The 12,262-nt window shown below is 68.2% G+C and overlaps 3 protein-coding genes across 3 annotated transcripts; 1 reads left to right on the top strand and 2 right to left on the bottom strand.

Moving 5' to 3' along the window:
- Positions 1–126: 126 nt before the first annotated feature.
- LOC118255665 (claudin-19-like) lies at positions 127–726 on the top strand. The gene has a single exon (XM_035562014.1). The coding sequence runs from the start codon at positions 127–129 to the stop codon at positions 724–726; it is 600 nt and encodes a 199-aa protein (XP_035417907.1).
- Positions 727–1,171: 445 nt separating this feature from the next.
- CNKSR1 (connector enhancer of kinase suppressor of Ras 1) lies at positions 1,172–7,894 on the bottom strand. Its single transcript, XM_050715214.1, is given in 21 exon segments — positions 1,172–1,677; positions 1,752–1,933; positions 2,233–2,347; positions 2,423–2,487; positions 2,716–2,789; positions 2,883–2,954; positions 3,106–3,179; positions 3,264–3,436; positions 3,559–3,589; positions 3,805–3,959; positions 4,047–4,174; positions 4,581–4,666; positions 4,831–4,950; positions 5,191–5,259; positions 5,686–5,778; positions 5,781–6,029; positions 6,113–6,154; positions 6,391–6,475; positions 6,557–6,747; positions 7,243–7,400; positions 7,843–7,894. Coding segments are annotated over 21 exon segments (2,418 nt in total). The 3' UTR covers positions 1,172–1,473.
- Positions 7,895–10,565: 2,671 nt separating this feature from the next.
- Positions 10,566–12,088, bottom strand: ZNF593 (zinc finger protein 593). The gene is made up of 3 exons (XM_035562233.2): positions 11,855–12,088; positions 11,211–11,273; positions 10,566–11,054 (listed from the first exon to the last, which is right to left on the bottom strand). The coding sequence occupies exons 1-3, from the start codon at positions 12,049–12,051 to the stop codon at positions 10,913–10,915; spliced, it is 402 nt and encodes a 133-aa protein (XP_035418126.1). The 5' UTR covers positions 12,052–12,088; the 3' UTR covers positions 10,566–10,912.
- Between the last annotated feature and the right edge of the window lie 174 nt (positions 12,089–12,262).

Raw genomic sequence — 12,262 nt, 5'->3', positions numbered from 1 at the left:
CCTGGCCACGGCCCCTCAGCGCCGCATGAGCAGTGGCAGGGTCACCTTCCCACCCCAGCACCACGGGCACAGCCCGCCCTGGCTGGAAAGCACCGTCACAAGCAGCACTGAGATCTAGGGCCAGCGATGGGGACCCTCTTGCTGGCGTCAGGTCTGGTGGTGGCCCCCATGGGCTGGGTGCTGCTGCTGGCCGCCACGGCCACCCCTCGCTGGCGGGAGCTGCCCCAGCGGCCTGGGTACCCCCGCGACGTCTCCTTCAGCGACGGCCTCTGGGAGAGCTGCGTGGAGGTGCTGGCCCAGCCGGGCCCAGCCTGCCGCTTGTTCCCGGAGGACACAGCCCGGTTCTGGCCCGTGCTGGTGCTGAGAGCTGCCACCGTGGGCTCGCTGCTGCTGGGGGCCGTGGCGTACGCCCTGGCCATGCTGGGGGCGCGGTGGTGGGCTCCCCCGCCGCGGCACAACCTGGTGGCCTCTGCCGGGCTCCTGCTGATGCTGGCGGGCGCCGTGTACCTGGGCGCCGCTTCCTACATGGCTCACCAGGTGCTGCAGGACTTGGCCAGCCCGCAGACCCCCCCGGCGGACCGCTTCCACCTGGGGACGTGTCTCTACCTGGGCTGGGGCGGCGGAGGGGCGGAGGTGCTGGCTGGCCTCTGCTTGGCCACCAATTTCTGCAGGAAGAGCGGGTTCGTCGCCGGGCCGGATGCTGCCCCTTACGAGGTGGATTACTGAGGTGCTGGGACGGAGCGGGTCCCACTGCGGGTCTCGTGGGGACCATGCAGCTCGCCATGGGGTCACGGTGGCTCCTCAGCCTCCCACCGTGGGACCAGAGCCCCTGGACACCCCTGGGGTTGTCACTGGGTGGGGAAGGTGGATTCATTCCCCATCTTTACCTCTTTGCTGGTAGTTTTTCACTTGAAATGAAGCCGGTGTTGACGCTTCCTTGCCTGCTACTTGATTGTGGGCTAATTCTTACACAGGCTTTAGCTGAATAAAGAGCATCCGCACATCCAGCTGTGGTTCATCTGTCAGGGGCCGGGTGGCACAGGGAGGTACAAGACCTTTCTGCCATCTCCTTCCCCAGGAGGACGGTGGCACATGGCGTGAGTGGGGGCTGGTTGTCGCTGCAGGGACACTTTGCACCAGGAAAACCAAGGCACCAAACCAAACCAAGCCCTCACCGACACGGTTTTTATTTACAGAAGAGAGCCCAGCTAGAGGCACCATGCTGGCACACGGTGGGAGCGTGTTCCTCCAGGAAAAGGCCCCAGTTGTGAACATGTGGCCGAGGCAAAACGTCCTTGGAAAAAGCAAGACCATCCCTGCAACGTCCCGCTCCCGTGGGCGATGTAGCAGAAGGGGTCAGAGCCTTCAGACCTGCCACAAATCCTGCCATGCCCCCACCCCAGGGCGGGCAGAGCACCGGCAGCACCATGAGTTTTATGGAGAATGATTGATGCCAGAGAGGTCCTGGGGGTGTCAGGGTTTGGCTGCCTCTCCTGGGGAGCTCTGCTCGGCCTTGGGGTCTCCACCGCCGCCGCCCTGACCCTGCCGCTGTGCCCAGCACTCCTGCAGCTCCTGGTACAGGTCCTGGTGCTCTTCCTTCCAGCGCATGAACTTCTCTGAGGTGAGCGTGTCGTCGTCCAGCAGCTGCTCGAGGGCCTGCAGCTCCGCCAGCTTCGCCTGCCAAGGGAAAAGGTGGTTTTTGGGGCAGCCGTGCAGGGGCTGGGGAAGGGCCTGGGGCTGCAAGCTCCCACCTTGAGCGTGCTCTGCAGGGCCCGCACCGCGTGCACTTTCTCGTTGACGTGGGGGTTCTTGTTGCGCCGGATGAAGGACTTGCGGCACTGCTCCTGCGTCAGGAACCGCTGCCGCCCGATGAGGGACACCCCCCCCTGCTTCAGGCACTGCATCAGGCTCTCGAGGTCCTCCTCGCCGGGCTCTGGGCGAGAAGATGGGCACCATAGCATGGGGCAGCCCTGAAACCCTGCAGGGCCGCCTCTGCCTGTGACCCTGTTGTGAGAGCATCCCACATCCAAAGGGGGGACTGGACCAGAGATTAAAATGGGGGTGAAGACACAAAAATGCAGCCCAACAGTGCTGCAAGGGCTCGATTTACCCCCCCCCCTCCCCTTGCACACATACATGCAAAAGGGTGGCTGTGAATTCAGTCACAGGGTGACAGGGAATGGGACCCCATTTAGCACAGGGCGTGGAGCCCCCACATCCCCCAGCACCTACCCTCGGGTGACCGGGGCCGGGGGCTGCCCTGGGGGCTGCTGGCTGCGCTGCTAGGTTCGCCGCTGGTCAGGAAGAGCTGGCCTTTTTCTGGGGTGTTTTGCAGCCTTTTCTTTGGCTGCAGGAGAGACAGGGTGGGAGGTGAGACGAGGACCTCCCGTCCCCTCCCTGGACGTCCCTTATGGCCACTCACCGAGTCACAGCCCTGCCGGGGAGATTCATCATCAGGGTCCTCGGCTTCTGTCTCGCTGTAGCAGTCTGGAGGCCACAGGGGAGGACGGTGGGAGCGGAGAGAGCAGGAGGTCCTGGGGTGGTCCCAGCAGCGGGGCAGGGACCCCCATCCTCCCCAGGGGCTGAGCATCACCCCAGCACTCCTCCTCTCAAAGAACATTTCTCACTTTTTCCCCAAACCGTGGGCAAAGCTCCCAGTGCTCCCACCCACAGCTCCCAGCAGGGTCCCTGTATCCCCAGGCAGGGCCTTGTTACCTTCCTCCCTGTGTGGCACCGGCTGGTGGGCCAGCGCATGCTTCGTCTTGGCCGTTACCAGGTGACTGACCCACCTGGGGAAAAAAGGACGGACAGACGGACAGATGGACAGAGGGTCATCACCAGCCCGGTGTGGTAGGACTGCCACGGCCCGCCGCGTTACTCACATGCTTAAATCCGCCAGCGTTTCTGCGGCGAAGATGAAGGGCTTGTACCTCTCGTGGGAGAGCTGGAAGACGCTGGGGAAAGGACAAGCGGGCGGCTGCCCTTGCTGCTGGGGCTCCCCGGGACCAGAGCCGGCCCCGAGCCCCCATCCTCAGCACCCTCGGCACCACGGGGACCCCACTGGCACCACAGGGACCCCACTGGCACCACGGCCCACCCACTCACTATTTCTTCTTCTGCTCCCTCGTGCTCTCCAGGTTGTAGGTGGCCAGGTTGATGAGACCCGCAGCCTTCTCATCCTGCAGGGGAGACACGGCTGCGTCCAGCGCCCGCCTCGGCTGGCAGAGCCCCATGGCGGGGGGCGTGAGGGCGTCTGCACTCACGTTGGGGTGGTGGTACCAGTAGAGCGTGTGGCCCTTCAGCACCAACCAGCACCGCTTCCACTTCTGGGCCATGAAGCCCACGTGGTCCTTCTTCTTCAGGAGCCAGCCATCGCAGTCCACCCGGCCCAGGTCCCGGCACGAGACCCGCCGGCGGCTCAGCCTGGTCGCCACTCCTGCAGGCGCAGCGTTTGGGGGACATCAGCATGGAGGGGGTGGGGGGGGATGAGCTGCAGGAGAGCCCCCAGCCTGGCTCTCCCCAGCCTGCTGACACCAGCCCTGGCAGCACCCTGCTCACCTTTGGGTCTGCGTCCAGTCTCGGGGCTGCCCTGGATGGGGACGGATGAGCGATTAGGGACGATGCAGGCAGGTGAGGGCAGCGCTGCGAGCCCAGGCACTGCCGAGACCCCCACCCCAAGCAGCACCCGCAGGGGCTCCCACCTCACTCACCCTGCAGCAGCAAGCCCGGCAGGCTGTCCCCACTGGGGACAAGCAGGACATAAAAAACCCCTTTTCCCCTGCTGCTGCTCCCACCAGCTCTCACCTCCCCAGGGATCCGGTCGGGCTCTGCGCCCTGAGCCCCAGCCCCGGGGGCTGCCAAGGGGCTGAGCTCCGCGGTGCGGGGTCCGGCGGGGGCGCGTGGCGAGCACGGGGTGCCCGGCGGGGTGCTGGCCTCCCACGCCGCGTCCTCCACGGCACCTGAGAACAGCGAGCGGGGCTGCAGCCTCCCTGCGGCCTCCCGTCCCGTGGGGAGCAGCGGCTCCTTCCCCTCCGCTCCCCTCCTACCGCGGCCGAGCGGTGCCGGGGGGAGCTCGCCCACGTCCTCCCCGGGCAGGCTCGTGTCACGCTCGTCCTCGTCGTCGGTGCCGGGGTCCGGTGCAGAGTCCGGCCCCGAATCCACGTCGGCGGCCGCGCTGGGGGAAGAAAGGACCCCTGAGCTGCAAAATGTCCCCTGCGGGGTTCCCAGCCCGGGCACCAGCCTCGCTCCCCGGCCCGAAAATCTCCCGGCGGCACCGAGCTCAGCCCAGCCTGCCACGCCAACGGCTTGGTGCACGCCTTTCCATTCCGGGAGAGGAGAAGGGTCATTTCTAAATATAGTTTCTGCCCCATTAAAACGTTACCAAGCAAATTAATTACAAACAGAGACACTTTCTGGTTGTTGTCGTTGTTATCGTTGCTTAAGACTGCCGGCAGCTGACCCAAGCTGCGCTCGGCCGCCGGGACGCTGCCGGTCCCACAGGGGATGGGGCCGTGGGGTTTGGGGCCGTGGGGTTTGGGGCCGTGGGGTTCGGGGCCGTGGGGCACGAGGCCGGGGCTCACCTGGACGTCAGGGACACGGGGCTGCCGGGGCACTCGCTGCTTTTGGCACCGGGAGGATCCGCAGCATCCGAAAAGGCTCCTGGCACCTGGGGATGGAGCCTCAGCGCCTGTGTCCCGCAGCATCACCTCGTTTTGGGGTGACACCCCCACACCCCCCGGGGCTGTAGGTACCACCAGTACCAGAGGTGCCCGGCTCAGCCCGATTCCCAGCACAGCCCAGTCTGGCACTGGGAGCACTGGGATTGCTCACCTGCTGCCGGGGAGGTAAAGGGGAGCCAGGCGGGCTGAGGGGGACCTTCTTCAGCACCAGCGTCACCCCACTCGCCTTCTCCAGCAGCTTCTTCGCCAGGTTGGTGCGTGTCCAGCCCACCTGCCACAGCACCCTGCTGAATGGGGGACAAAACCCGGCCCCATGCACCCTCCCGGACCCCAAATCCCCCCTGGCCCCGGTTCCTGCATCCCCCAAATCCTCCCCCAGCCAGAGGTGAGCATCCTGCAGCCCAGGGGAGCCCTGCAACCCCAGCCGTGCCGGGCTCCCCGACCACAACCTCCCGGCCAAACCCACCCCCCCATAGGCCCCCCCCCAACCCCGTCCCCGTCCCCGACTCACCACCACCTGCTCGTTGACCTGCACGATCTCATCTCCGGGCAGGACGCGGCCCCCCTGCGCAGCCAGGGCCTGGGGCAGAGGCAGGGCAGGGAGCTTTCAGGAAGTTTCCCAGCTGGGGAAACCCGGGGCAGGGGGGGACGGGATGGTGGGAGGGGGGGGGGTTAACGGGGGGGTTAACCATTAACCCGTGGGCCTGGTACTGCTCGGCGCCAGCCAGCCGCAGGGGGCCGAGGGGCTGGCGGGACGGGGGCGAAGAGCGGGGCACTCTGCACCCACCCCTGTGATGAGCTGCCCGGTCTCAGCCACACGCAGCCACCCACCAGTTTGGGGACGGGGGGGGCGGGTTAGGGCTCGGAGGGGCTCCCAGGGTCCGGCCCCATAGGCTGCAGCTGGGGGGGGGGGGGGGGGCAACATCTCCTGTGGCCGGGGCTAAAATCGGGACAGGGTGACAGCGGGGGACGGGGACAAGCAGCAGGGGGGCAGCCCCCAGCTCACCTCCAAGTTGGTCGCGGACACGAAGTGCAGGCAGGAGCTGGTGGAGGTGATGTCCAGGCCCTAAAAGGGGGGCCGTGTGAGGGGGGGGGGCAAGGGAAAGGGAAGGTGGGGGGCACCGGGGGACTCACCAGCGGGTTGCAGGGCAGCGTCGGGGTGCTGGGGGAGGCTGGGGGGCTGCTCCACAGCTTGGGGGGCAGTGTGGGGGTGCTTGGAGATGCCGGGGGGCTGCCCCACGGCTCGGGGGGCGGCACCAGCCCCACACGCTCCAGCACAGCTCTGCGGTCCAGCAGAGCCGGGGGGCTGCAGCCCACGATGCTCTCGCAGATGCCCACGATGTGCTGGCACTGCGGGTGAAAACACGGAGATGGGGGGAGCATGGGGCCACCAGGACCCCCAATTTGCAGCCCCCTCCTCGCCCCGCGCTTACGATCAGCAGGATCTGGCCGTTCCTCTCCACTGCCGAGCAGTCCTGGGGGGGGGGGGGGGGGGGCAAAGCACAGGGCTGAGCGGGACAGATCAGCCCCCCTCTTCCAGCCAGGGGGGACCCCACAGGGAGTTCCCCCCACATATCCCCCCTCACCCCATCTCTCCCCCCGCCCCACATCACACAGATGTTTAGGGCAACGGGATAGCGCCCAGCTGCCTCCCCCTGCTCCGTGCCCATCGCCGTGGCCTCGTGGCTGCGCGGCCACCCCGGGCACCCACCGCCTGCAGCACCTCCGCCAGCCGGGCGCAGAGCAGGACGATGTCCCTGCTGGCCGAAAAGTCGTTCAGGGTGGAGAAGAGGTACCTGGAGAGCCGGGCAGAGAGCTCAGCGCCAGGCACGGGGGTGCGCCCAGCACCCACGGGTGCCCCCCTGCCCGCCCCAGACCTGTTGAGCCAGGAGAAGAGCCCCTTGGCGGCCCCGATCAGATCCACCACGCAGGCCAGCAGGGCGAAGGGGGGCGGCTGGGGGGTGGCAGCCCCGGGCGGCCCCTCCAGCACCAGGGTCTGGGTGCGCTGCGCCAGCTCCCGCAGCCCCTCCGTCAGCGTCCGCAGGCTGGTGCTCGCCAGCTCCGTGTCCTGCGGCGGGGACGTGGCCGGGACGGGGGACAGGGGTGGGCGGGATGTGCACCGCGGGTCTCCAGGATGCCCCCACGTCCCCCCCTCCATCCAGCCCAGGGTAACCCCCCCGTGCCCCCCATCCAACCCAAGGTGCTCCCCGCTCTCCATTCAGCCCAGGGGGTCCCCCTCTCCCCCCGCTCCATCTAGCCCCGGATAACCCCCTTGTGTCTCATCCAGCCTAGGGTGTCCCCCTGTGTCCCCCCCCAAAACCCTCCATGCATCCCAGGGTGCCCCCATGTCCCCCCTCCATCCACCCCAGCATAACCCCATGCCCCCCCCCCCCATCCACCCCAGGGTAACCCCAAATCCCTCCTCCATCCACCCCAGGGTGCCCCCCTGTCCCCCCAGGTTACCCCTGTGTCCCCCCTCCACCTCCCCCCAGGTTACCCCCATACCCCCCCCCCCCTCCATCCAGCCCACACCCCAGCAGCACCCATGGGTGCCCGGGCTCACCAGGACTCGAAGCTGCTCCACGGCGTCCAGCAGCAGCTCCTGGTGCCCCACGCGCCGCACGCCCAGCGCCTCCAGGGCCCCCGCCGACAGCCCCAGCAGCTCGGCACCCGCCAGCCCCCACGCCTCAAAGGGGTACCCCTGCACCGCCACGTCCAGCCCTGCCCGAAACGCCCTCCCCTGGAGCCAGGCGGACAGGGTGGGGGGACCGGGGGGGCTCTGACCCCCCCCCCCCCCCATTCGCTGTCCCCTGGCTCGGTGACCCCGTGTCCCTTGGCTGGGGGTGACGCCTGGCCACCAGGAGGGCCCCATGCACGCAATGAGCCCTCCAGGTCTCAGCCGGCACCGTGACGGGGGGGGGGACACACACGCAGCCCCTTCCCCACCCCGCTGAATATCACCCCCCAGGGATCGTTTTGGGGAAGGTCGGGGAAAGCTCTGCCGCCCCCGCCACGGCCACAGAGTTGTCCCCAAAGCGGGGACACCCCAACACCTCCTCCCCACCCGCCCCACTGCTCACCCCGGTGGGGTTCCCCATGGGGTAGGGGCACCCCTGGCTGGGTGGGGGGGTGGTCTCGGGGCCGGGGGGGGGGGGGCGCTCACCTCGCAGCCAGGCTGCCACCTGCGCAGGGCCCCAGGCGCCCACAGGCTCCATGGCGGCGGCGGCAGGGCCGGAACCACCGCTCGTCCCCGCCACTCACCTGCGCCAGGTCAGGGCGGCCCCATTGGCGCGCACGGGTGCCGCTCACCGGGGCCTCCCTCCCTCCCAGTACAGCCCAGTACGGCCCAGTACAGCCCCGCGGGGCGAGGCACCCGCGACGCGCCCCGGTGACTCACGGCCCCGGACGGTGACGCGCGACCGTCGAAACCCCCGCGGGGATGGCAAACCCAGCTTGGGGGGCCCCCAGCCTCCATTTTATGAAGGCCACGAGACGAGGAGACGATGAGACGAGGCCTCCCCCCCACCCCCGTACACACGGCGAGGGCTGAGCCCTGGCACAACTCATGACACCAATGCACCCCCCCACCACCACCATCCCAGGAGCCCGCTCCCCACTGCGGGGATTTTGCCCCCCAGCCCCAACCCCACCGCCACCCCTTCCTTTGCAGATGGGGAAACTGAGGCCGGGGGCTGCCTCCCCTCCAAGCCCGGCTCTCCCGAGTCCCAAACCCGCCCCGGCCCCCCCCCCGAAACGCCTCCGTGCCCCCCCCCCCGCCGCGCCGTGTGCGCTTGGGGGAGCAGCGGGCGCTGATCGCTGCTGACAGCGGCGCCGCGCTCGCCGGCGGTTTCGGAGGGGCCGCGGGGCCTGATCCTTTCCGCTCCCCTCGCGCCATGATCATCCGGCCCCGACGCCTCACCCCGGGGTATTTCCGCCTGCTCCAGGTAAGGGGCGAGCAGGGGCTGGGGGGGGGGGCGACAAGTGGGGACCCCCAGTCCCTCCCCACAAGGCCTGCTGGCTGCGGGAGCCGTGCCTGGTCGTATCCTGGCTCCACGCTGGTGGTGAGGGTGCTGCGGCAGAGCGTGTGGTCGCAGGGCACCCCAAAATCACCGTGGGTGCTGCACTGGGGCCATCCCGCTGGAAAAAGGGCCCCCCCTTTGCCCCCGTATGCCAGCTGCGGGTGCATCGGGGTCGCTCAGGGCAGGCTGGGGGCTGTGTCTGGCCCCTGGGGGGTCTGGGGGTGGCGTTGCCCCCTTCTTCCCTTCTCCTCTCCCCCTGCAGATGCAGCTGGCGGCGGGGCGGGGTGCTGAGCCCAAGGACCGGGCGCTGCCCCCCCTGGCCCTGCTGCTGGCGGCCGCCGGGCTCTGCCTCTCCCTCTACAGCGCCCGGAGGATGGCCGGACCCGCCAAGGCCCCCCCCGAGCCCTGAGCTGGGGCCATGGGGACGGTCCCCAGCCAGGCCCCGGCTTCCCCCCCTGCCCCAGGGGAGCTGCTGGATGCGGCCCCTACCTCGCAGCCCTGCCACGTCCTGCCCTGCCCCTCCACGCCTCGGCCGCATGGTGCCAAGGAGCTGAGGGACACTCGCGCCTCTGCCTGCTTTGGGAAATGGAGAAATCGACTCGAGACCCCAAAAGGTTCCAGGGCCGCCAGCGCAGCCCCGGGACTCACTGCCATGACGTTGAGTCCCGACCAGGCAGCAGGATGCGGCCACTACGAGACCGGAGGCTGAGCGGACGGACAGACCCCCCTGTTAGAGGGGTTTGGGGTTCCTCACACCCTGCTCTTCCCTGACCCTACCGGCGGCACGGGGACGTGCTGTGCCTGCCGCCAGCCCTGCCACGGCCGGGGGAAAGGAGGTCAGCGCTGAGCGGCGTTAGGTAACGCGGCAGGGAGGGCTGGGACCGGGATCAGCCTCCGAAATGAGGGGACACGGGGCCAGCTCCTGCCTGGGCCTCGAGGTAAAGAGCACGGTTCAGGCAATGTTTCCCCAAGGACGGGCACATCCCCCTGGGACCAGCGGCCACAGCTTTCCCCTTCCCCGTGCCCGCCGACCCCACGCGGCGCTGGGCACGGAGCTGCGCCCAGCAGAGGGCTGGCTGCTGACAGACGGCTGGCTGCAGTCGCCCTGGTCTCCCCGGGCAGGGGGGGACAAATCCGGGCAGCTTGCATGGAAATAAATCCTTTCCTTCTGAGCAAAGCCGCGCTGTTGTCATGCTGCCTCCCTGCTGCTCAGCAGGAAGGACAGAGCCCCAGGAGCTGGTTTAGCTGCGTCGGCTGAGCCCGCTCTGCGGGAACTCACAGCGGTGGCACCCGGGGCCACGCGGCAGCACGGGGTCAACATCACCCCTGGGATCGGCTGCAGCAGGCTGGGGGACGCAGCGAGGGGGCTGGATCGTGCCATACACACAGCCCCAGCCCTTTAGGAGCATGAAATCACCTCCGTGCAGAGTTTTAGGGCATCGAACTCAGTGGTATTGTTTTCAGAAGCCCCAAACTCTACCTGCTGGGGAGGACACCAGCTTACCCCCAAGGCTGGCAGGGCCAGCCCCATAAAAAGCTGCTTACTACAAACCCGCGTGCTCGATGAAGGCTTGGTTCACACACAAAGCTCCCCCCATGCAAAAACAAGCCCCGTATCTGCTACCAGTGGGTGGGATCCCTCCCCTAGAAGGGAGCAGGGGCGGCCTGGCCATCCCGCCAGAGAAGGAGCACCATGACAAGGCTGCGCCCAGGGACTGGCACACACACACACACAAAGTGTTTTCCTTTGAGGGCTCAGGAAGAGGAGAGCCGGGGAAGGTACCGTCCTCCCGAGGGGTGTGGCTGCCCTCGTTCCCTCCAGCCAGAGCCTGGAACACACTCGCAGAGAGCTCTCAACACCGGCCTGTTGGGTGACATATTTTAATGGGTGACTAACGGGGTCTCTGACCCAAGGAGAGACCTAAAAACCGCTCCAAAAGCCAAGAGACGAGCGCACAGTCATGCCAGCGTTTGCAGCAAGGAGCTGCTTGTCCTGTCGCCAGAACGAGGACACACACAGCCCGCCCCTGCAGGGGCACGCGGGGTCTTGCTGGCTCCTTCTCCTCGTTAGTGCCCAGCGAGGAGGAGCGCTGTGCCTGCTTGCTGGTCAGCTGCGATGGAGCGTGGTTTTCTCATGGAGCTGGGGACAAAGACGTCCTTTCAGTGGCACCGTGACAAAGGCACCTGCGAAGGGAGCAGCCCGGCCCCTCGGGCTCAGCTGGACGCCTCCATCTCGACCGCTTCGTCCAGCGGCTGGGTCTGCACGTGGACCTTCTTCGGGGGGATGTAGGAGCCCATCCCCGCGGCGCGCTCAGCCTCCTCCTGCGTGTAGGGCTCCTCGCTCAGCTGCTTCAGCCTGCGGGAGAGCAGAGAGGTGCTGAGACCACCCACGGCGGTGCCTTGAAACACAGCAAATCCCCACAGCGACCGGCCCAGCACCGGCACCCCCACCTCAGCCCCCTCGGGGACCAGACCTTAGGGTCTTAGAGGCTCAGGACCCCCCCCCCCTTACCTCTTCTTGTGCACCTTGGACCTGAAGTGCTCCTTCATGCTGGTCAGGTCCACGAAGTAGCGCCTGGGGGCAGAGAGGGGCTGGGGTCAGGGGGGGATCTGGGGTCCCTACACCTCCAGAACCAACTCCCAATGGATGAGGGACCCTCCCAGTGTAGGATAAACTCCCAAGGAGTCAGAGACCCCCTGGGCCAGCCCAGGACCCCTGGGCCTGTCACCCCCTGGGCCCTGTCACCCTCCCCAAAACCTGCTGCCCCCTCCAAAACCTGTTGCCCCCCCGCCCCCCCAAGACTTGTCACTCCTCCCTGGATCCTGTTGCCCCCCTCCCAGGCCTGTTGCCCCCCAAAACCCTGTCACCTCCCCCAAAACCTGTCGCCCCCCCCAAAACCTGTCGCCCCCCCCCCAAAACCTGTCCCCCCCAAGACCTGTCGCACCCCCAAAACCTGTCACCTCCCCCAAAACCTGTCACCCCCCCCAAAACCTGTCACCCCCCCCAAAACCTGTCACCCCCCCCAAAACCCACTGCCCTCCCCAAAACCTGTCCCCCCCAAGACCTGTCGCCCCCCAAAACCCTGTCACCTCCCCCAAAACCCGTCGCCCCCCCCCCCCAAAACCCTGCCACCCTCCCGGCCCCGCCTGCCGTACGCGCAGTGCAGGCAGTAGAACTGGGCGCAGCCCGGCAGGTCGGGGTCGGGCTCCTGGCGCAGCAGCCGGGCGGCCCGGCCGGGCTCCAGGTCCGCGTGGATCTCGTCCAGGTCCCGGCGGCGCCGCTTGGTCTTGGCCCGCCGCGCCTCCGAGTGCGCCCGGTGCGCGCCCGTGCGGCGGCTGCCCCGCGGCGACATGGCGGCGGCGTGGCCGAGGGGGCGCAGTGCGCAGGCGCCGGAGGAGGGAGCTCCGCCCCTCCGCGCTGGCCACGCCCACATCCACGCGTGGCCACGCCCCCGCGCTCATAGGCTCCGCCCCCCCGGTCGGTGCTGGCTGGGGGGAGACGCGACATGCAGCTCCCCCCCCACCGCCCCGGTGTCCCCCCCCCCCCCGTCACGTCTCGGTGTT

This window comes from Cygnus atratus, chromosome 23 (genome assembly GCF_013377495.2).
Source record: "Cygnus atratus isolate AKBS03 ecotype Queensland, Australia chromosome 23, CAtr_DNAZoo_HiC_assembly, whole genome shotgun sequence".
NCBI lineage: Eukaryota > Metazoa > Chordata > Aves > Anseriformes > Anatidae > Cygnus > Cygnus atratus.
Note: the sequence above shows the minus strand (reverse complement) of the source record. Positions and strands in the feature narration are given on the sequence as shown.